This window comes from Pyrus communis, chromosome 11 (assembly GCF_041283825.1).
Source record: "Pyrus communis isolate YQ-2024b chromosome 11, ASM4128382v1, whole genome shotgun sequence".
Taxonomy (NCBI): domain Eukaryota; kingdom Viridiplantae; phylum Streptophyta; class Magnoliopsida; order Rosales; family Rosaceae; genus Pyrus; species Pyrus communis.
In genome coordinates, this window is record NC_142575.1 from 12,159,597 (window position 1) to 12,180,122 (window position 20,526).

General features: G+C 37.8%; 2 protein-coding genes across 3 annotated transcripts; one reads left to right on the top strand and one right to left on the bottom strand.

Moving 5' to 3' along the window:
- Positions 1 to 11,746: 11,746 nt before the first annotated feature.
- Positions 11,747 to 18,022, top strand: LOC137741929 (histone deacetylase 9). 2 transcript variants are annotated; one of them, XM_068481626.2, is made up of 14 exons: positions 11,747 to 11,905; positions 12,111 to 12,223; positions 12,331 to 12,448; positions 13,185 to 13,259; positions 13,338 to 13,557; positions 14,274 to 14,337; positions 14,801 to 14,893; positions 14,984 to 15,092; positions 15,274 to 15,323; positions 15,407 to 15,497; positions 16,625 to 16,695; positions 16,916 to 17,014; positions 17,544 to 17,610; positions 17,720 to 18,022. In XM_068481626.2, the coding sequence occupies exons 1-14, from the start codon at positions 11,869 to 11,871 to the stop codon at positions 17,803 to 17,805; spliced, it is 1,293 nt and encodes a 430-aa protein (XP_068337727.2). In that variant the 5' UTR covers positions 11,747 to 11,868; the 3' UTR covers positions 17,806 to 18,022. The 2 variants fall into 2 exon arrangements, with proteins under 2 accessions (XP_068337727.2, XP_088536242.1); XM_088680116.1 differs by lacking the exon at positions 11,747 to 11,905 and having other exon boundaries at positions 12,110 to 12,245.
- A 437-nt stretch (positions 18,023 to 18,459) lies between these two features.
- LOC137741558 (mitogen-activated protein kinase kinase kinase 20-like) lies at positions 18,460 to 19,976 on the bottom strand. The gene has a single exon (XM_068481254.2). The coding sequence runs from the start codon at positions 19,672 to 19,674 to the stop codon at positions 18,613 to 18,615; it is 1,062 nt and encodes a 353-aa protein (XP_068337355.2). The 5' UTR covers positions 19,675 to 19,976; the 3' UTR covers positions 18,460 to 18,612.
- Between the last annotated feature and the right edge of the window lie 550 nt (positions 19,977 to 20,526).

Here is a 20,526-nt window from a genome sequence, read left to right on the forward strand (position 1 = left end):
GTCGAATGTCCTACATTGGAAATATAATTCAAAGTATCAAAATTCTCACAAAATAACCAATAAACTAATACTAAGATTAGGAAAAAATATATAATATAGAATTGACTCATTACACCTTAAGTGTGGTTAGATAGAAGTCTGAAGGACAAATTTTGGGAAGATTTTGGAGAATGATAATACTTGGGTACTGGCTAGTCAATACCTATTTTACTCACTAAACAATGTGGCCCAATAAAAACACAAGTGTTTATGATTAATTTTATAATTATGCAACCAAACACTCCCTTCTCTAATTAATCATGTGGCCAAAATGACCCCTTCGTCTCTTTCCCTATGGTAGCCATGGCTTCCTTTCTCCGGCGATTCCCATGGCATCAATCCTTCTCTTCTCCCGCTACCCACACCTCCATTCCCTCTCTTTTACACAACTATGAATCGTCATCCTTCGTGGTGGACAACAGAGATTATTGAGGACAACCGAGTAAACCATTACAGACAAAGAAAAAGGTGTCTGAGGCCGTGATGTCGTATCGAAATTCGAGATCATCATCATCCTGGTCATTGATGGTGGACTGAGGCAACAACCTAAGACATTGAGCCATAGCTTTGGCGACGAGGATTTTATTTTTCTGTCACGATTACACCGACCTCACTGTTCTACGGTAGTGCAAGGCCTGCTTCCTTCTTTTGGTTTAAAGAAAAGCTTTTGGGCAATGTGAGGAGGAAGAAGGGTGTTTGGTTGGTGGAATAGTAGAATTGTTGTGTTTGGTTATAGAGTTATGAGATAGTTAAATAATGACATATGTCATTATTTTATTTGGCCACATAACATGGTGAGTATATCAGTGAGTACTCAAGTATTATCCTTTGGAGAATTAGTTCAAGAAATCTCTTAGACGGAAAAACTATTCATATGAGGAGATTTAAATTGGCATGTGGGCAATGAGACGGGCAACTATAGAGGTTTCCATGATGACCGTGGTTTTGAGAAGAGAAATGAAGAAAGGGAAGTCATTTTATATTTTGCCATAGCTATTTGGTCCTTGGATAAGATTATGTTCAGGCAAACAAGGTACGTTCTACTACAAGAAAACATTGTTGGGGATCTTTTTGATCGAGTTGGATTTGGGTCTCGGTGGAAACTATTAGCCCTCTTGGTTCATTTTCAATACCAAGTCCTGAAATAATTTAAAAAATTAGTGTCTTGGGAAGTATTCCAATTGAATCAATGGCTCAAAGATTGAATAATTGCAATAAACTATGACTTGCTTGAGTGAAGCACATCATGGAAGCTAAAAGCTTATTGGTTTAGCATGATAGCAAAATCAGTGCATGCTTACATGGATAATGTTCTTGGAATATTTATAGTGGCTAAGGAAATCTAAAGAAAGCTTGAAGAAATGCCTTCAAAAGTTAGGAGAATTCCTTCTTCACGAATCAAGGTTTCCTACACTTGGAGAAAAGCTTGCTCTGCCTGATGCAATCTCACTTTAATTCTTTCGTTATGTTGTCTATGTTGTTTTCCCACGTTGTGTCCTCCCTTGTTGTACTAATTATAGCGGCTTTCAGGGGAGTCAACTAATACTTATATTACTTATATTCAAATAAAAAAATATAAAAATATAAAAAGGGTAAATTACATTTTACCCCCACAGGTTTGGGGTCAATTGCAACCTCATACAACATCTTTAAAACATTTCAATTTCATACATTTACTTATCATTTTATTTCAATTTCATACATCCGTTAGAAAATTCGTTAAGTAAACCGTTAACTGATGACGTGGCAAATATAGGATCCACATTTATACTGACATGGCTAACAAACATGTGCCACGTGGCATAAAAAATTAATAAAAATTAAAAATCTAATTTGAATATTAACATATTAAAATAATTAATTAAAAAATAAAAAAAATACAAATTCTTCATTTTCCCCATCCCTTCTCCTACCACCACCCCCTTGCCCACCCAAGCCACCCCTTCTGCTCTCCTTCGTCTACAACATCTTATCTTCAACTCCTATTTACAACACATCATCTCCTCGCAGCACACCATCGAAGAAGCCCCAAAACGCTGACTCCTTCGCTATTCTTTCAAAGACATCTCCCACCTCCACCGTGTCTCCTTCTATTATGGTTCCCTTGAGGCTTGCGGTCTGGTCGCCTGCAACATTAGTGTAGGAGTCGCCATGTTTAACAAGAAGTTCCTTGACAAATTCGCCACCACTTATCTCACCCCCTCCGACACCTAGAACTCTCACACCATCAATAACGCCAACGTGGATTGAATTTAGGGGTTGGGTTGGATTCGAAAAAAATTTGGGGGTTGGATTTAGTGATTTTGGGGGTTGGATTTGGTGATTTTGGGGGTTGTATTCGTCCAAATTCGAAATTCACCCAAACCCAGGTCCAGGTTGCAGGGCCAAAGTCGGCGTCCCTCCGCCTCCCTCCTCATGCTACTACAACAACCTCAACGACGTTTCCCTCGCCCGCCGCCTGCAACTCCTAGATCTGGAGGTAAATTTGGGGGTGAGATTAGGTGAATTTGGGAGTGGGATTTGTTTAAAACTAAATTCCCCAAACCCAGATCTCCAATCCCAGCACCTCCACAAATCCATTTGGATTGCTATTTGGTTTTTGCTCAATTAGGTACTGCAATTTAGGGCAGATCTGAAGATTCTACATAATTCTTTTCGTCAGAGTAGGTAGCTGGAGAAGATGGGGATGATAAACTAAGAAGACATTTAAAAGATGTGGGCCCCTTTGTGTTTTTTTAGTTTTGTTTTATATTAGCTTTATATTTAAATTGGTATTTATTAAATGAATTTTTTTTTTGTACACATGACGAACGCATCCACGTCATTAAAAATATAGATTTTATATTTGCCACATCATTATTTAACAGTCAATTTAACGGATTGACTAGCGGTTGTATTAAAATAAAATGAAAATCATAGTTAATGTATGAGAGTGAAATGTTTTAAAGATATTGTAAGATATTGCAATTGCACCTAAACCTAAGGGGGTAAAATGTAATTTACCCTAAAAAAAAATAAAAAAAAAGCATAGGGTTCCTTTCTAGCTCTCTAAGGAATCATTTGGTTTTCTTACTTATTCTTGTTTTTGCTAAATCTCATTTCTCCTTTCCGATGGAGCAGCTTTTTCTTTTTAATGTAACCTTGTAGAATATTGTTAGCCTCGCGAAGACTAGGCTGAACACCTTGCCCAAAGCACCTCTTTCATGGTCAATTTCCACAAATTTCTCTTTTGCCAACGCACACCATGTAAGGAAATGATTGAAGGATATAACAAAGTTGAGTAAGGATAGTTAAATGGTTTAATTGTTTATGGTTAGGATTAATTAATATGTTAATTAATCAAACGAATAAATTTATTTTAGACCTTGGGTTAGTTTTGGACCTCAAGGCCCAATGGGCACTGAATAATTAAGCCTCTTGACTTAAGTTGTAGGACAACTTAATTGACAAAAGGGCACAAAGGCCCGCTAACTTGGCTAGGCCGGCCATGGGGAGAAAGGCTTGAGCTTTCTCATTTAGTCACTTAAAAAAATGACTATATAAGGAGCTTTATAGCCAAAAGGCTCATTAGAGTTTCACAAGGCAAACGAGAGAATACACTGCTCTCTCTTTTCTTCAGGAAGGCCGATCGCCCTGGGAAAGTTTTCTAGCATTTGTTATTCAGTGGTCTCTCATCTTCTTCCAAAATTATCCTTGGTGACGGCACTTAGAGGCCCCCTACTTTGTGGGCCTTTGGAGAATTTCAACCATTCAATTCCATGGATCAAAGGAGCCAAGAAGCAAGAGGAGTTCATCCATGTTGATGGATTTAAGAAGCTAAGAGCAAAGGAATGAAAACTCTCTTTCATGGGTGATTAGCCTTTGCTTATTCAAAGAGGAATCAACAAAGGTATATGAATATCAATTTTTTCTATTTGAATTTGAGTTGAGTCTGGGTTCGCCACGATTACTAGGCATGGAATTTCATTATTTAAGTTTTGTTTTAAAGTGCATACACGCATGCTTCCACCATTTAATAGTTAAATGCATGTAATATGTTCGTTTAATGAACTTAATATAATTAAAATTTTCCTTCAATAATTTTAGGAGCTAGAAGTTTGGGAGAAAATATGATCTTAGTTGCTGAAGCTCTAGCTTTAAGAGATGCTCTTTGGACTACGAAAGGAAAAGGATAAAAAAAAAATGTGCGTTGAAGGAGACTCAAAATTAGTAATAAATGTAACTACTGGCTCATGCTCAATTTTTTGGAGGGTGAAGAACATTATTGAAGATATTAAATGGTTTTAGACTTCTTTGACTCAATTTCTTGGTATTATGTCTTTTGGAAAGCCAACTTTGTGGCACATGTAGTGACTAGCACATGATTTAAGGTCGCTAATTTTTATATTTGGACAAAATCTTGCAACCTAGGGCGAGAAAAACTCTCTTAATGTTGAAAACATTGGCACTGTTATGAATGCCCACATACATATTTTTCAATGCCCACAAATGTGATGTAGACTTTGAAAACAAAAGAATCGTATTTTCAAAGTCATGTGATGTAAATTTCAAAATGTAATAATGCGAGTTGCTCTATAAATAGAGCACTCGACTGTAATCAAAACACAGAGAAAGAAAGGAAAGATAAATAACATCAGTATATATTCCTGCCACTTTTATTAGTCATTCCCTTGTGTTATAGTTATAGTGTGATATTTTACACATGCTTCACTCCTGTCACTAGTAAAGGTTATCTCTCTAACTTTTACCTATTTATAACACGTTATCAGCACGACTCTCTAAATATAACCATTCCTCATTTCTCTTTGCCGAAAGAAAAAAAAAAGTTTCCTCTAAGGATTTTACTGTTCATCTTCTTCATCTGCCTCAATTGCTGGATATACCCTCGCGAAGAACTGTTTGCACCATGCCTGCTTTTAGTTCTCCACCTAGCAGTTACATATATCTTTGATTTCTTGTTTGGCGTAGATCTTGATTATTAACCAGTTTTTATTTATGTTAATTTTACTGCAATCCAAGATAGTGCGGTACAATCGCCCATCTTGAACTGCAAATTTAATCTCACTGCAATTCATGATGGTGCGGTATCATCGCCTATCTTGGATTGCAGATCTAATTTTACTGCAAATTTTAGGCGGAGCAGTATTATCGCCCATCATACCCTGCATATTTAAATTTGACTGTTGTTTAATTTCATTGCAATTTTAGGTGGTGCGGTATAATCGCCCACTTTGCTTTGGATATTTAAATTTTCCTGCTACTTGAGTGGTGCGGAATAATCGCCCATTCTATGTTATGAAAGTGGTGTGGTATTATGTAAATCTCGAGCCAGAAGTTTCGAGTGCTTATCATTTTGGCCTGAAGATCAAAATGAAAAATTTGTAAGAACCAGAAGTTCCAACATTACATAACTCCAGAATACATATTATTGCAAGTTCTTATACATCTCCTTTTTCTTTTAGATAAGAAAATGGCGAACTTGGTAAAGCTTGATTTTGTTGCCCTGGACATAACTGGGAAAAACTAACTTACCTGGGTAGTGGATGTCAAGATCCATCTGGAGGCAGGGAATCTTGCAGAAACAATCAAAGAGGAGAACAATGCATCTTCTCAAGATAGGGCAAAGGCCATGATCTTTATCCGTCGCCATCTTGATGATGGGCTAAAGAACGAGTACCTAACGGTTGAAGACCCGTTAGCACTTTTGGAAGACATTGAGGAACAGATACAATCACCAGAAAACGGTGATTTTTCCAAGAGCTCATTATGAGTGGACTCACCTAAGGATCTAAGATTTCAAGTCAGTGGCTGAGTACAATTCTGTGATGTTCAGAATTAGTTCCTAGATGAAACTTTGTGAGGAAACCATCACTGAGGAAGATAGGCTGGAAAAGACTTTTAGCACCTTTCATGCCTCCAACGTGCTTATGCAGCAGCAGTATAGAGCGCGAAGTTTCACTAAATATAACCAGCTGATCTCTATGCTTCTGGTTGCTGAACAAAACAATGAGCTCCTACTGAAAAATCATCATGCCCGACCTACTAGATCTACACCATTCCTAGAAGTGAATGTTGTTTCCCTCGAAGTGAATGCCACATCCTCTGGTGGCAATAATCATAAATGAGGACGTGGCCACAGGCGAGGACGATGGAACAGGAAAAGCAAGAATCATGGTGTCTAGTTTCATAACCAGGTTCTGAGGCATAATTCAGGTCCGAGCTTCAAAAATGTAAATCACCACAAAGGCAAAGCTCATATGAACAATGCTTCCAGGAACTCTGAAGGAGCTTGCCATAGGTGTTGTGGCAATGGGCACTGGGCGCGTACTTGTCATACCCCAAAACATCTGGTGGATCTGTATCAAGCCTCCCTAAAAAAGAAGGGTGTCAAGACCAATTTTCTCGACCAGACTAAATCAATGGATATACTTGATCCAATGTGTGACTTATCAAGGCAATTGAACACAACCCACCTAGAGGTCTCGGACTTCATGGTGGAAAGGGGAATGAAGTATACCGGTCCGATTAAATCATTGATGTTTGATGTACTTTTATTACGCTAAACTTGTAGTTTAAAAACTAGCATTTCAAATTCAATAAAAGTGGCATTTAAAATTCCTGTTATAAATTGCTTTTAACTGTGATTCCCTTACTTAGAGAGTATGGATAAAAACTATGGTCATTTTCAAAACATGAGAAATAGCGGAGACATTTGTCTTGCAGACAGCGCAACCACTCATACAATACTTCGAGATTGAAAGTATTTCTCAAGATTGATGCTTACAAAAGTAAGGGTAACAACAATATCAGGGTAATCATATGTGATTAAAGGCTCAGGGAAAGCCTAGATTATGTTACCAAATGGAACAATATTGTCTATACAGAATGCGGTGTACGCTACTCGATCTACTCGAAATTTGTTAAGTTTTAAAGACATACATTTAAATGAATACCACATTGAAACAAAAAGTGCATAAAATATGGAGTATCTATGCATTACCTCTAATGATACCCAATAGCGTATATTGGAGACGTTGCGTGGTTTGACCAGTGGATTATATTATGCATACATAAAGATAGTTGAATCACATACTGTCATGAACCAAAAGTTCATTGATTCAAAAGTTTACATGCTTTGGCATGATCGTATGGGTCACCCAGGATCTACCATGATGCGTAGAATCATTACCAACTCTAATGGACATCCATTATTGAGCATACACATTACTATCTCAAATGATAACCCTTGCAAGGCTTGTTCTCAAGAGAAGTTGGTAATTAGACCATCACAACTAAAGGTTGATGCTGAATCCCCATCATTTATGCAAAGAATTCAAAGGGATATTTGTGAGCCTATTCAACCATCTTGTGCACCATTTCGATATTTTATGGTTTTGGTTGATGCATTTACCCGATGGTCACATGTTTGTCATTTGTCTACTAGGAATGTAGCTTTTGCGAGACTTCTTGCTCAGATAATTAAGTTACGAGCACAGTTCCCAGATTATTTTATTAAGTCAATCCGACTTGATAACACTGGTGAATTTACATCTCAAACTTTTGATGATTACTGCATAACATTGAGCATTGATGTTGAACACCCTATTCCTCATGTCTATACTCAAAATGGTATAGCGGAAGCATTGATCTAGCGGCTTCAGTTAATAGCTTGCACTCTACTTATGAAAACAAAATTGTCAGTTTCTGCATGGGGACATGCCATCTTACATGCTGCATTATTGGTTCAATTAAGACCTATAGCCAACCACCAATACTCATCAGTACAACTATGTTTGGGCATCAGCCAAACATTTCACATTTACGAGTTTTTGGTTGTGTTGTTTATGTACCTATTACACGACCACAACGAACTAAAATGGGACCTCAGCGCATATTGGGAATTTACGTAGGTTTTGATTCACCATCTATCATTAGATATTTGGAACCCTTGACATGTGATATGTTTACAGCTCGTTTTGTTGATTATTACTTTGATGAGACAGTCTTCCCGTCATTAAGGGGGAGAAAAGATTGTTCCAGAATAACAGAAAGAGCTGATATGGGTTGTTCCCACCTTATCTTATTTTGATTCACGTAGCACTCAATGTGAAAATGAAGTGAAAATGATCGTTCATCTTCAAAGTATTGCCAATCAAATGCCAGATGCATTTAATGATGCTATGAAAGTGACAAAATCACATATACCAACTGCAAATGCACCTACAAGAATTGATGTCCCTGTTGGACAAAATAAAGTGGCAGCGAATGATTCATCTGGTGCATGCCTGAATCATGGTAGACCTTCAGGTTCAAAAGATTCAACCCTTTGAAAGAGAAAGTCGAGAGCACAACTGAATCCAAATGAAATCATTCAAGAAGAAAAAATGAATAACACATCCACAATTCATGATTCTGTACTTTTAGAAAAAGAAAATGTAATTAATGAGACACATGTACCTAAAGAAACAGAGGTACATAAAAGCAAAAAAATCTCCATAAATTATGGTTGTACATTGTGGGATCAGAATGAAATAATCATCAACGACAATTTCGCATTCGCGGTAGCCACTGAAATCATATTAAGTGATGATCTTGAGCCCCGCTTTGTTGATGAATGCAAACAGAGACAAGATTGGTTTAAGTGGAAAGATGCAATCCAGGCAGAATTAAATTCCTTGGCTAGGCAAAATGTTTTTGGACCAGTAGTCCAAACCCCGCCTGGCGTAAACCCCGTGGGTTACAAATGGGTATTCACAAGGAAACGCAATAAGAACAACGAGATTGCAAGATATAAAGCACGACTCATTGCACAAGGTTTTTCACAAAGACCTAGAATTGATTATGATGAGACATACTCTCCTGTAATGGACGCAATTACGTTCCGTTATTTAATAAGTTTAGTGGTTTCAGAAAAAACTTGACATGCGACTTACAAATGTCATCATTGCGTATCTATATGGAGAATTAGATGCTGACATATATATGAAAGTCAAAAGGAATTAAGTTGCCTGAAACAACTAACAAACCACGAGGTATGCTCTCAATCAAATTAAGGCGATCATTGTATGGGCTGGAACAATCTAGACGAATGTGGTATAATCGTCTCAGTGAGTCTTTGATTAAAGAAGGATATATCAACAATGTCATTTGCCCTTGTGTGTTCATTAAGAAATCCAACTCTAGATTTGCTATAGTGGCAGTATATGTCGATGATATGAACCTAGTTGGAATCCTTGAAGAACTCAATAAAATTGCTGAATATCTGAAAAGCGAATTTGAAATGAAAAACCTTGGAAATTTTTTTTTTATCTCGGCTTGCAGATCGAACATTGTGTTAGTGGAATTTTGGTCCACTAATCAACTTACATTGAAAAAATCCTGAAACGACTTGGTATAGACAAGGCTTATCCACTCAGCACGCCAATGGTCGTTCGTTCTTTGGACATTAAGAAAGATCCATTCTGTCCAAAAGGAGATGATGAACTGGTCATTGGTCCAGAAGTACCATATTTGAGTGCAATAGGTGCTTTATTGTATTTAGCACAATGTATTAGACCAGATATGGCTTTTTCAGCTCTGCTCCAACAATTCGTCATTGGAAGGGAGTTAAAGATGTATTGCGATACCTTTGTGGGACAACAAACATAGGTCACTTCTACTCAAAGAAATCCACAAATGACCCGATCCTTGTTAGATATGCAGATGCTGGTTTTCTCTCTGATCCGCATAAAGCCTGCTCACAAACTAGATATGTCACATCCGAACCCGCCGTTACCAAGATATTGTCCGCTTTGGCATTCCCCGCCCGAAGGGGGGCTACCGCACGGCTTTGTTCCTGTGGAACCGGTACCTCCAGCCGAAGCCAGCGCCGTCGCCACAAAACGCGTCATGAGAGTAGCGCAGCAGCCGTGGCCCCCTGGCCCACAACCCACAGATATTGTCCGCTCTGGGCTTACCATTCCCTCACGGTTTTGTCTCCTCCACGGAGCGCGTCTTGGTAACCAACAAGGTTGCGAATGGATATATAAGGCCCAAGGTCAGCCCTCGTGTGGCCGATGTGGGATACTACAATCCACCCCCCTTAGGGAGCCGACGTCCCCGTCGGCCGTAGCCAACGACAACGTCACACACCGAACCAGCACGAGTCCGGCTCTGATACCAAATTGTCACATCCGAACCCGCCGTTACCAAGATATTGTCCGCTTTGGCATTCCCCGCCCGAAGGGGGGCTACCGCACGGCTTTGTTCCTGTGGAACCGGTACCTCCAGCCGAAGCCAGCGCCGTCGCCACAAAACGCGTCATGAGAGTAGCGCAGCAGCCGTGGCCCCCTGGCCCACAACCCACAGATATTGTCCGCTCTGGGCTTACCATTCCCTCACGGTTTTGTCTCCTCCACGGAGCGCGTCTTGGTAACCAACAAGGTTGCGAATGGATATATAAGGCCCAAGGTCAGCCCTCGTGTGGCCGATGTGGGATACTACAAGATATGTGTTCAAGAATGGAGATACAACAATCTCACGACGCTCAACAAAGCAAACATTAGTTGCTACATCTTCAAATCATTCAGAAATACTTGCTTTACATGAAGTAAGTCGTGAATATTCTTGGTTAAGATCAATGATCCATCATATTCAGAATTCATATGGTCTACCTTCAAAGACAGACACTCCAACTGTCATTTATGAAGATAATGCAGCCTGTGCTGCCCAAATGAAGGAAGGATTCATCAAGGGCGATAAGACTAAACACATATCTTTAAAGTTTTTCAGTGCACATGAGCTTTAGAAGGCTAAAGTTATTGAAGTTAGACAAATCCGTTCCAGTGAAAATCTGGCAGATTTGTTCACCAAATCTCTACCAAAGTGCACGTTTAAGAAGATAGTGCAAAGTATTGGATTACGTCGATTTACCTAACAACTAAATTTGGAGAATGCGGAATCAAGAGGGGAGATATATCAGGGGGAGCATCCATGATACATGCATGTTGTACTCTTTTTCCTTTGATTATGATTTTTCCCATTGAGTTTCTCCTATCAAGGTTTTAACGAGGCAACATAAGCATATTTAACACTATATCAACAATCCAAGTAAAGTTGCACTCTTTTTCCTTCGCTATGGTTTTTTCTCACTGGGTTTTTCTAAGCAAGGTTTTAACGAGGCAACTGATGTTGATATGTGGGCATCCAAGGGGTAGTGTTGAAAACATTGACATTGTTATGAATGCCCACACATAGATTTTTCAATGCCCACAAATGTGATGTAGACATTGGAAACAAAAGGATCGTATTTTCAAAGTCATGTGATGTAATAATGCGAGTTGCTCTATAAATAGAGCACAATCAAAACACAGAGAAAGAAGGGAAAGATAAATAATCTTAGTATCTATTCCTCTCACTTTTATTAGTCATTCCCTTGTGTTATAGTTATAGTGTGATATTTTATATCTGCTTTGCTATTGTTACTGGTAAATGTTATGTATCTAACTTTCAACTATTTATAACACTTAATTGATTATATTGGTACTGATTTGACAAAAAAAAAAAATAATAATAATTGTATTGGTACTGATTGTGACCGAATCCCTCTGTTTAATCTTATTTTCGAGATTAATCCAATAAAAAATTTTGTACCTAAATCCAAAGTACCAAAAAATAAATAAATAAAAAAAAAAAAAAAAAAAAAATCCTGAATCGGGTAGTTATACCAATATACAACTAAAAAAGGAGCATATCGACCTTCACCCCTCTTTCTTCCTTCGAGCTCTACCATGGCCCAACCTCGCTAGCCACCTCTGCCTGGCGCTTCCTCATCCGATTTCTGCAGAAAAAATGCGTTCAAGGGATAAAATCGCCTACTTTTACGACGGTAAGCTCTCTCTCCTCCCCCAACCCTAAACCCTTACTTCCACAAATCTCTCTCTCTCTCTCTCTCTCTCTCTCTCTCTCTCTCTCTCTTAATCCCAATGGGATTGTTGGATTATATATTTTCTTCCAACATTTAGCTATTTTAATCATACGATTGTGGAAAATTTGGGAAATTTTAGTTTGATAAAAACAATGGGTATTTGCAGGGGATGTGGGTAGCGTCTACTTTGGGCCGAACCACCCTATGAAACCGCACCGGCTATGTATGACGCATCATCTCGTCCTCTCATATGATCTCCACAAAAAGATGGAAATTTATGTTAGTATCCAATGGTTGCTTGGTAAATTTTTCAATTTTTTGTGTCATTGTGTGTGCGTGTTTCGGCGTAAAGTATTGATCTTTTTGTTGATTGTTGTGTTCCTCAGCGGCCACATAAGGCATATCCGGTGGAGCTTGCGCAATTCCATTCAGCTGACTATGTCGAGTTTCTACACCGGATTACGCCCGACACCCAGCACTTATTCTCGAATGAAATGGCAAGATGTATGTCTGTTTGGGGCATTGCTGTGTATATATTGTTAATTTGTGGCTTAATGTGTGCATTGATTGTTCTTCGTTGTGTGCTTGAACATAGAACAGTAAGTTAAGGTATGCCTCCATAGGTGTAAATTATAATAGAAATTTCGGTAACGAGATAGTGGTGTTCACTGCACTTACAGAATACTAAAAGAAAGAAATCAGGATCAACTATTTTAGCTAAGGTAGGGAATTTCAGAACTTCTGATAGAAGAAGTGGGTGGAGTCAAGATTAATAGGCTGCCCTTTGACCATAGTTCTTTATTTTTCAGGCATGCTCAGTTTTACTTTTTAATAAGTAATTGAACTACAATTTTAAGTTCTGCTTTGTTTCTTAGTGGCTACTTTTTTCTGTGATTTAACGTTTGTAACTCATTCAAATGGAACCAAAATAAAGAAAAAGGGTTTGATATGATGTTGATTGATGATCCATGTTAATTAGTTTAATTTCAAGATATTTTTTTTTCAGAAAGAAAGTGTCATTAACTGCCACAATAAGGTTCTTGGAGTCAGTAACATAAAATGGTTGTCAGAGTTTTCTTAAATTTTTCTATTATTGAGGATGAAAGAAAAACCTATGATAAGTTCTACAATATAAATCTTCACTTATTCTTCTCTTTGAGTACTAGCCTTTAGCTTTCTGCATGACTAGTTCAAATCTCTAACTTGGTTTACTGATTCGTTTTTATTTCCTTTATGCCAGATAATCTTGGAGAAGATTGCCCTGTATTTGATAACTTATTTGAATTTTGTCAAATTTATGCCGGCGGAACAATAGGTAATTCTAGTTATATGATGTTGAAAATGTGGGTTGCAACTATTCTACCATATCCACTGATTGAGCTTTTTTGTGCAGATGCTGCACGTAGATTGAACAATAAACTTTGTGACATTGCTATTAATTGGGCTGGTGGACTGCACCATGCCAAAAAGTGTGAGGCATCTGGATTTTGTTACATCAATGACTTGGTCTTGGGCATATTGGAGCTTCTAAAACATCATGCCCGAGTTTTATATATTGACATAGATGTGCATCATGGTGATGGTGTAGAAGAAGCTTTTTATTTTACTGATAGGTATATAGCTGTTTCTTATAAGGAATTTGGTTAAGGAATAGGATTATTGAATTATATGTATTGATATAAAAGAAGCTTACCTTACTGTTAGAAAAGTAGCTCGGTGCAAGGTGTAGATGAAAAATATTTGGTTGTGTTTGATATAAGCAAAATGATAATGCTTTTTGTATATAATTTTTATCTTGCTAAATGTTGCATCTATACATTGAAACTACAGCAAAATGGGTGTTGATTATACAAGTTAGAATTGTTGCTTGAGAAGATAACTTTGCATTCATGTATGGAAAAAATGAAAGTTTTAATATACCATTTTATGTAGTTAGAAATTTGATTAAGTAATGATTTCTTAAATTGTTGTGTAGCTTAACACGTTCTCTGATCAGAAAATCTGTGATTCTAGAAATTTAGACATGACTGATATTAATTAACTAATGCGTATAAGAATCAATATTACTCGCCATGATATACAGTTTCTTCTTCAGTTTCTGATATACTCTGTCATTTACTCTAGGAATTGTAGTCGATATAGCTATATGTCTTCTGCTTGTTACCATTCCTATGAGTCCAGAAAAATTTAGAAGTTGATTTGACTAGAAATTTCCCTCCAATAGAGAAATTTTTTTATGAGTGATTGTTCAGTTACCAGAACTTTTTAGGGTTTAGGTTTTGTGGTTTTGTTGAACTGTAATTGAATCAGGTGAAAATTTTATTTACAGGGTGATGACTGTTAGCTTTCACAAGTTTGGGGATTTGTTTTTCCCGGGAACAGGTGATGTGAAGGTAACCTCTAAAACCATTTTGTTTGTTTTTTCTTAGTATTTTTCATTGTGAAATTGTTAATCAATTAGAATGCATGAGTTAACTTGTCGTGGTATTCCTTTCTTAGACAACTCAGGGAAGTACTTTCATGCTCAGCTGCAAGAAATTTAATGTTATACATACACACACACAGAGAAATAAACATTTGTGCAAAACACACAAGGAAATAAACATTTGTGCACACACACACACACAACCATTGGCATGTAAATATGCGAGATGCATAATAAGAACTAGCTGACGTGCTTGCTTCTTTGGACAATGTTTTTGTTTGGTCTTGCCTTCATGTATTTGACAATCTGACATGAATTTTTTATGTTATAAAACCTGACGTCGTTATATTGCTGGAAATGTTGTACGTTTCTTTGCTAGTCTTCAATGAGTTGAAATTTGTAATGGTGTTTAGTAATCATTCGTTTTGCAGCAAGTAGGAGAAAGAGAAGGCAAGTTTTATGCCATCAATGTCCCACTAAAGGATGGAATAGATGACGCTAGCTTCAATAGACTTTTCAAGACTGTAGGTTCTGTTAAAAGCCAGATTCTTGCCTTTAGTTTGGGTTTCATGGTGTTAAGTGTAAAACCTGACTTGCAATTTCAAATTTTGTAGATTATTTCCAAGGTTGTTGAGACATATCTACCCGGCGCGATAGTTCTCCAGTGTGGAGCCGATTCTCTTGCTGGAGACCGTTTGGGCTGCTTCAATCTCTCTATTGATGGTGCATTTCTTATTGTAATTAAAGAACTTTTTCCTCCTCTTCTATAGAGTATTGTCTTTAAAGCGTTTCATTCTTGTTTTTTGTGATTAATTATTAAATGATCTCAAGCTAGCTGGAACTTTTGGTGGTTACTTATATGTTATGATAGAGTTTAATCTGTGGTGACATTTGCTTTTTACAGGTCATGCTGAATGTGTTAGGTTTGTGAAGAAATTCAATATACCCTTACTGGTATGATCTTTATCTGATTGAACCTTGGCTGCCTTTCATCAATGTCGTATATCTTGTGTACATATAATGTTTTCTGTCTGTAGGTTACAGGAGGTGGGGGATACACGAAAGAGAATGTTGCTCGGTGTTGGACCGTGGAAACTGGGGTTCTTCTTGATTCAGAACTTCCCAATGGTACTTTTGTCAAATGAACTCTATTGCTAGCAGTTTCATTTTAAACTTTGTGTAGAGGAAACAGGAACATTGTTAAAATGAGGAATGAGGTGAGAAGGAAAAAAAAAGTCCAGACTAGGTAAATTAATCATGCAGATATGATCTTGGTTTGATAAAGGAAATGCTGAAGATCGTATCGCTCATTGTCTTTTGTATTGACTTTAAAAGATATACTAATCACAACTAGTTTACATCCTTTAAGTTTGTAAAATTTCCAATGTTTCCGTTGATGTATTCATGAGAATTGCTGGGAAGGTTTTTTCTAAATTCATTGGCTTCCAAGAAGGTTTTTCAGAATGTGAGACGACAATTTTATGGTGTTTATGTTGATTTTGATAAGGATTTGTGCCAGCATAAATCAATACATTTTATGATTCAGTGATAGTTTTTGTTGTGTCCATGTTTTATACTTCAGTTCTCTTATTTAAGATCATGTGTGATAATTTTAGTTGTGTTGGGTTGATATGCAGCTTTATACTTGTCTTTTCTAACTGTCATGGCATTGGAGGGTTGAATGACCTATGCCCTGCTGATTCCTGTGAGCATATCTTCTCGCTAACCAGCAGTGGCCTGCATGCATGACTGTTTGCAAGTAATTTCCTATAATTAATAGTTTTATTTTTGGAGGTGTTTATTAATATTAATGTGTTGTATTAGTTTGGGTAATTAACATTGGGCATATGGTTGGAAGCTTATGATTTCTGCATACATTTCTATCTGCTGGCTAGCAACGACCTGCATGCACTTTCCCATTTTTCTCTTCCTTTTTTCTATTGTCTTATTGGTTGCGGTCTCATGGGCTTCTAATTTTTTTTTTCCCGGCTGCTGAATTGGTTTCCCTTGCCATCGTCTGATTTTTAATTGTCGTGTGGAGATGCTTACATGGGTGTTAATGTTGCTTCTGCAAGCTCACTTATCGGATCATTTGAGCAATATTAAATCTTCTTAGTTCAGATAAATAGTCATATATCACTCCAGTGATAATTTGAATGGCCCTTTTTCTATGCATGTGGGAATCCATTTCGGCATGGTCGTACCTTGAATATGATTATCTTATTTGCCCTCTACCTTCCTTTTCTTTCGTGCAGAGATCCCGGATAACGAGTATATCAAGTATTTTTCTCCAGACTGCTCGTTGAGGATTCCGAATGGGCATATAGTATGTCATCAGTTAAAGTTTATGTAATTTTGCCTTGTTCAAAAAGTTGAAATTTTTTTCTTTGAACCAATTTGATTGCCACATCTCGTGGTGTTCGTGTGTAAAAAAATGGATTCGTTTAACTGGTGGATATTGAAATACTTCAAATCCGTCATTACTAGTTAATTTTCAGTGATTCTTCTGAAAAGCCTAAATCTTTTTCTTTCCTTTGGATGTGCAGGAGAACCTAAATAGTAAATCATATCTTAGCACGATTAAAATACAAGTCTTGGAAAATCTCCGTTGCATTCAACATGCTCCTAGTGTACAGATGCAAGAGGTAAGTGATCGAGTAGTTAATAAGAATTCACCAATTTACGTTGCATCCATCGTTCTCCTGCTTTACTGCCTACAAATTATTAATCATGAAATCCTTGAAAGAATTATGCTCTGATGTAATGTGGTTCACTTGTTTCAAGCACTTTGAAGAACAAATAAATTGAAAATGCTCTGTAAATCATATAGGCTTGTCTAGGTTTGCATGAGAGATCCAAGAATTAGGCAGGTCTGTTAGGTTTGTTGATTTAGACATTCCACCAACCTAAGTGATCGTGTTCTATTTGTCTTTCTTTTAGATGGTGTGCAGTGTCTTCGAGTCCTATGATGGTATTAGGTTGCTTGCTACCATTTATCACGACTCGTGCGCATTGTCTGTTTCGACAGAATATTTGAAAGGCTAGTAACTGATAAGACTTTTGGTAATGGTTTTTATATAGTTAGGTCAGTCGATGTAATCATTATAGGACTGACTCAGACACCCATCCAATTATTGTATATGTTGACTTGAAAATATGTGTTGTCTATTGCAGGTTCCACCAGACTTCTATATTCCCGACTTTGATGAAGATGAGCAGAACCCTGATGAACGTCTAGATCGTGAGTAAAAATTCCTTGAATCAATATGCATTACTCTGCTTAGGACTCGAAATATGTTGATTTCCATCTAGCTAATGACACTTATTAATTTTATGAATTATCCTCCCAGAGAACACCCAAGACAGGCACATTCAGCGTGACGACGAGTATTACGAAGGGGACAATGATAACGATCACAACATGGATGATATGTAAAACTAGGGCGAATACCGTGTAGTTTTTTTGGTATATGGATTTCGTTTTCAGCAAGGGAATGCTTAACTACCGGAAATTACGTTAAATTCATCAAGAACATAAGGAATTTGCAGATGTGCCTGTTCGTATTGGTCTTGGAATCCTTGTTAATGCTGTAAATTGCATATATAGCAAATGATTTAAATCCAATTACGGTTTAGTCCCTGTTTTATTGTTAGGGTAACTGTTGCTCTATTTTTTATGGGTAGTTTTATCGATACCCTTAGTCGATCCTCTAACTTCACAAACGGAAACTGACCAATTTGAATCCAACGAGGCAAGTTTCATTCATCAAATTTAAATGAAATGAGGTAGAGGGCAGCTGCGATTGAACTCTCCCTTATGAAACTTTCGTTATTGGGTTAGCCGTACACTTTATATGTTTCTAGAGATTCACATGGCATCATTAAATGATACAAGTCTTGGATAAGACTCAACAACGCACTGGAACGCCCTTGTTGACGATCATATAATCCCAACAGCATCTAGGGTTTCATTGAACAACTAGGATCTAAGCAAGGCATCAGATTTAAATCCTGATTAGCTAGGAGCTTTATCTTGCAACTTTTTGTGTATGCAAATAAATAAAATTGAACAAAAATTGGGACACGAATCTGGAGTAATTTGCATACTTCTGTCCTCATGATCTTGAACATTTTGAATCGCTGTGTACAATATCGTGTCGATGAACTGAATTGAATAGTTTAAGTAATGGAATTTACAAATAAAGAACCTTATTTCAACAGAGTTTATCAAATCAAGCGACTTCTATGATCCAGCTGCTGTCTCAAAACCCGGCGGGGGCGGAATTCTGGGAACAACGACAGAGCTTTTGTTATAACCTGCATGGCACAAAGAAGATCTTGCCATCTTCCCCTTCGTGCAACGAGCTAGTTTTGACGGTTGTGGTTGTGCAACAAACGAATGAAGTAATAGCTCTTCAGCAGTTAACCTTCTTGAAGGCTGCACGGCAAGGCAACTCTTAAGAAAATCCCTGGCTGTACCTGTGATTTCAACGGGGATTTTGGGAGTAGATACATGATCAAACCATGTCGTCCTATCATCGAAATCACTGTAATCACAACCAGAGTCCAAATCCGAGAGGGATTTGCCTGTCAGCATCTCTAGCACGATACAACCAAGAGACCAAATATCCGAGGGCTTGTCCTGCTTGTTATCCTCCAATGCTTCTGGCGACAGATACAGACGAGTGCCTCTCCATTCACCGTAGTTGTCCTTGCTCCTCTTAGCAAAACCAAAATCAGCAATCTTGGCCACAAAACTAGTAGGATTACCCCTACTAGTACTAGCACGATTGCGCATGAGCAGAATGTTCTCGGGCTTTAAATTGCAGTGAACATAATCGCACTTGTGAATGTGCTTAAGCCCTTCAAGAATGCACCTTGTGTACCTTCTAACTTGGGATTTAGGCAATCTGCGACCGTTGGATTGCTCTATGAGATCGTCAAGGGTTCCTCCCGAGGCATATTCTAACAACAAGTTGTAGACCTCATCACCCTCGTCAGTGCTCGTGGTCTCTTCGCCAAAGCAATCGACAACAAAAGGGCAGCCCTTAATCTCACTGAGAACCTCCGCCTCGTGCTTGATAAACGCAGAATCCGACATCTCTGCCGATTTCACCGCCATTACTGACGGAAAATTGGTCAGCATACTACTACGCTGACCCCTTGTTTTTTTCTTCCGAGTAGCAAGAAAAACAGAAGCACAGCGTCCTTCTCCGATCAACTCTCCTCTCAACCAGTGCATTCCATGATGCTGATTCCACATACTTTCTCCTTGTAATTCGTCTTCTGCCTTTCGTTTCATCATTCTTCTTTGCTCGAACGATCTTGGCTGTTTGCTTTCTTGACAAGAAATTAAACAAGAGTAGCTAGGGTTTTAAGTTAGGAGGGAGCAGAAAGATGAGTGCGGAATGAGTAAAGTCGGTCAGGTTTAATCGATGTTTAGCAGGAGTTTAATGAGTAGGGTTTCAAAGTTTGGTGACTTTGATTTATATACAACTAAGGAAGGTGTAAGGACTTTTCCGTTTGAAAAGGAATGGAAGAAGTAAGGACTCCAATTGCAGAACGTAATTTTGATACGGAGACTTGGATCCCAAGCTACTAACGATTTTAATTGGACCGCTGAGAATTAGTGAAAATTTAGCAGATAAACATTTGTTTCCTAACAAGGAGAGGAGTTAGTGTCCCTTATTTAACAAGAACAAAAGTTTCATTACGAAACCTTTCCTCGAAAGGAGAAAAAGAAGCTTTGGGAAACCTTTCCTAACAAGAACAGGAGTTACCCTCACCATAAAATAAAATTAAAATACAACACTCTTACCATCTCACGCTGTGTCTTCACATCGAAGTTTCCAAAAATCTAACTGCAGCTGAACCATAATGATTTAGAATCTATTAGATTTGACACATCGACTGTTAGGGTTTGGAGGGAAAATACGATATTCATTAGAATTGAGTAGAATACGTACATATGAGGATAGGATGTATATATGAGCATCGATAAAAACTTTGCCGAGGATTTCAACCCGGTCAAAGAGAAAAAGAGTGTTCCACATAGTTAACTATCCTCAATGACAATGAAAAGAAAACATTACAATTGATTGTCTTCTACAAAAACATTGCAAATTAAATCAGGTGGGTCTCCCTTCTGTCGCGTCTT

Coding starts and splice junctions, on each gene's coding strand:
- LOC137741558 (XM_068481254.2), bottom strand. CDS start 19,674: ATGATGAAACGAAAGGCAGAAGACGAATTACAAGGAGAAAGTATGTGG.
- LOC137741929 (XM_068481626.2), top strand. CDS start 11,869: ATGCGTTCAAGGGATAAAATCGCCTACTTTTACGACG. Junction 12,224..12,330: donor ACAAAAAGATGGAAATTTAT/GTTAGTATCCAA, acceptor TGTGTTCCTCAG/CGGCCACATAAGGCATATCC. Junction 14,894..14,983: donor TCAATAGACTTTTCAAGACT/GTAGGTTCTGTT, acceptor CAAATTTTGTAG/ATTATTTCCAAGGTTGTTGA.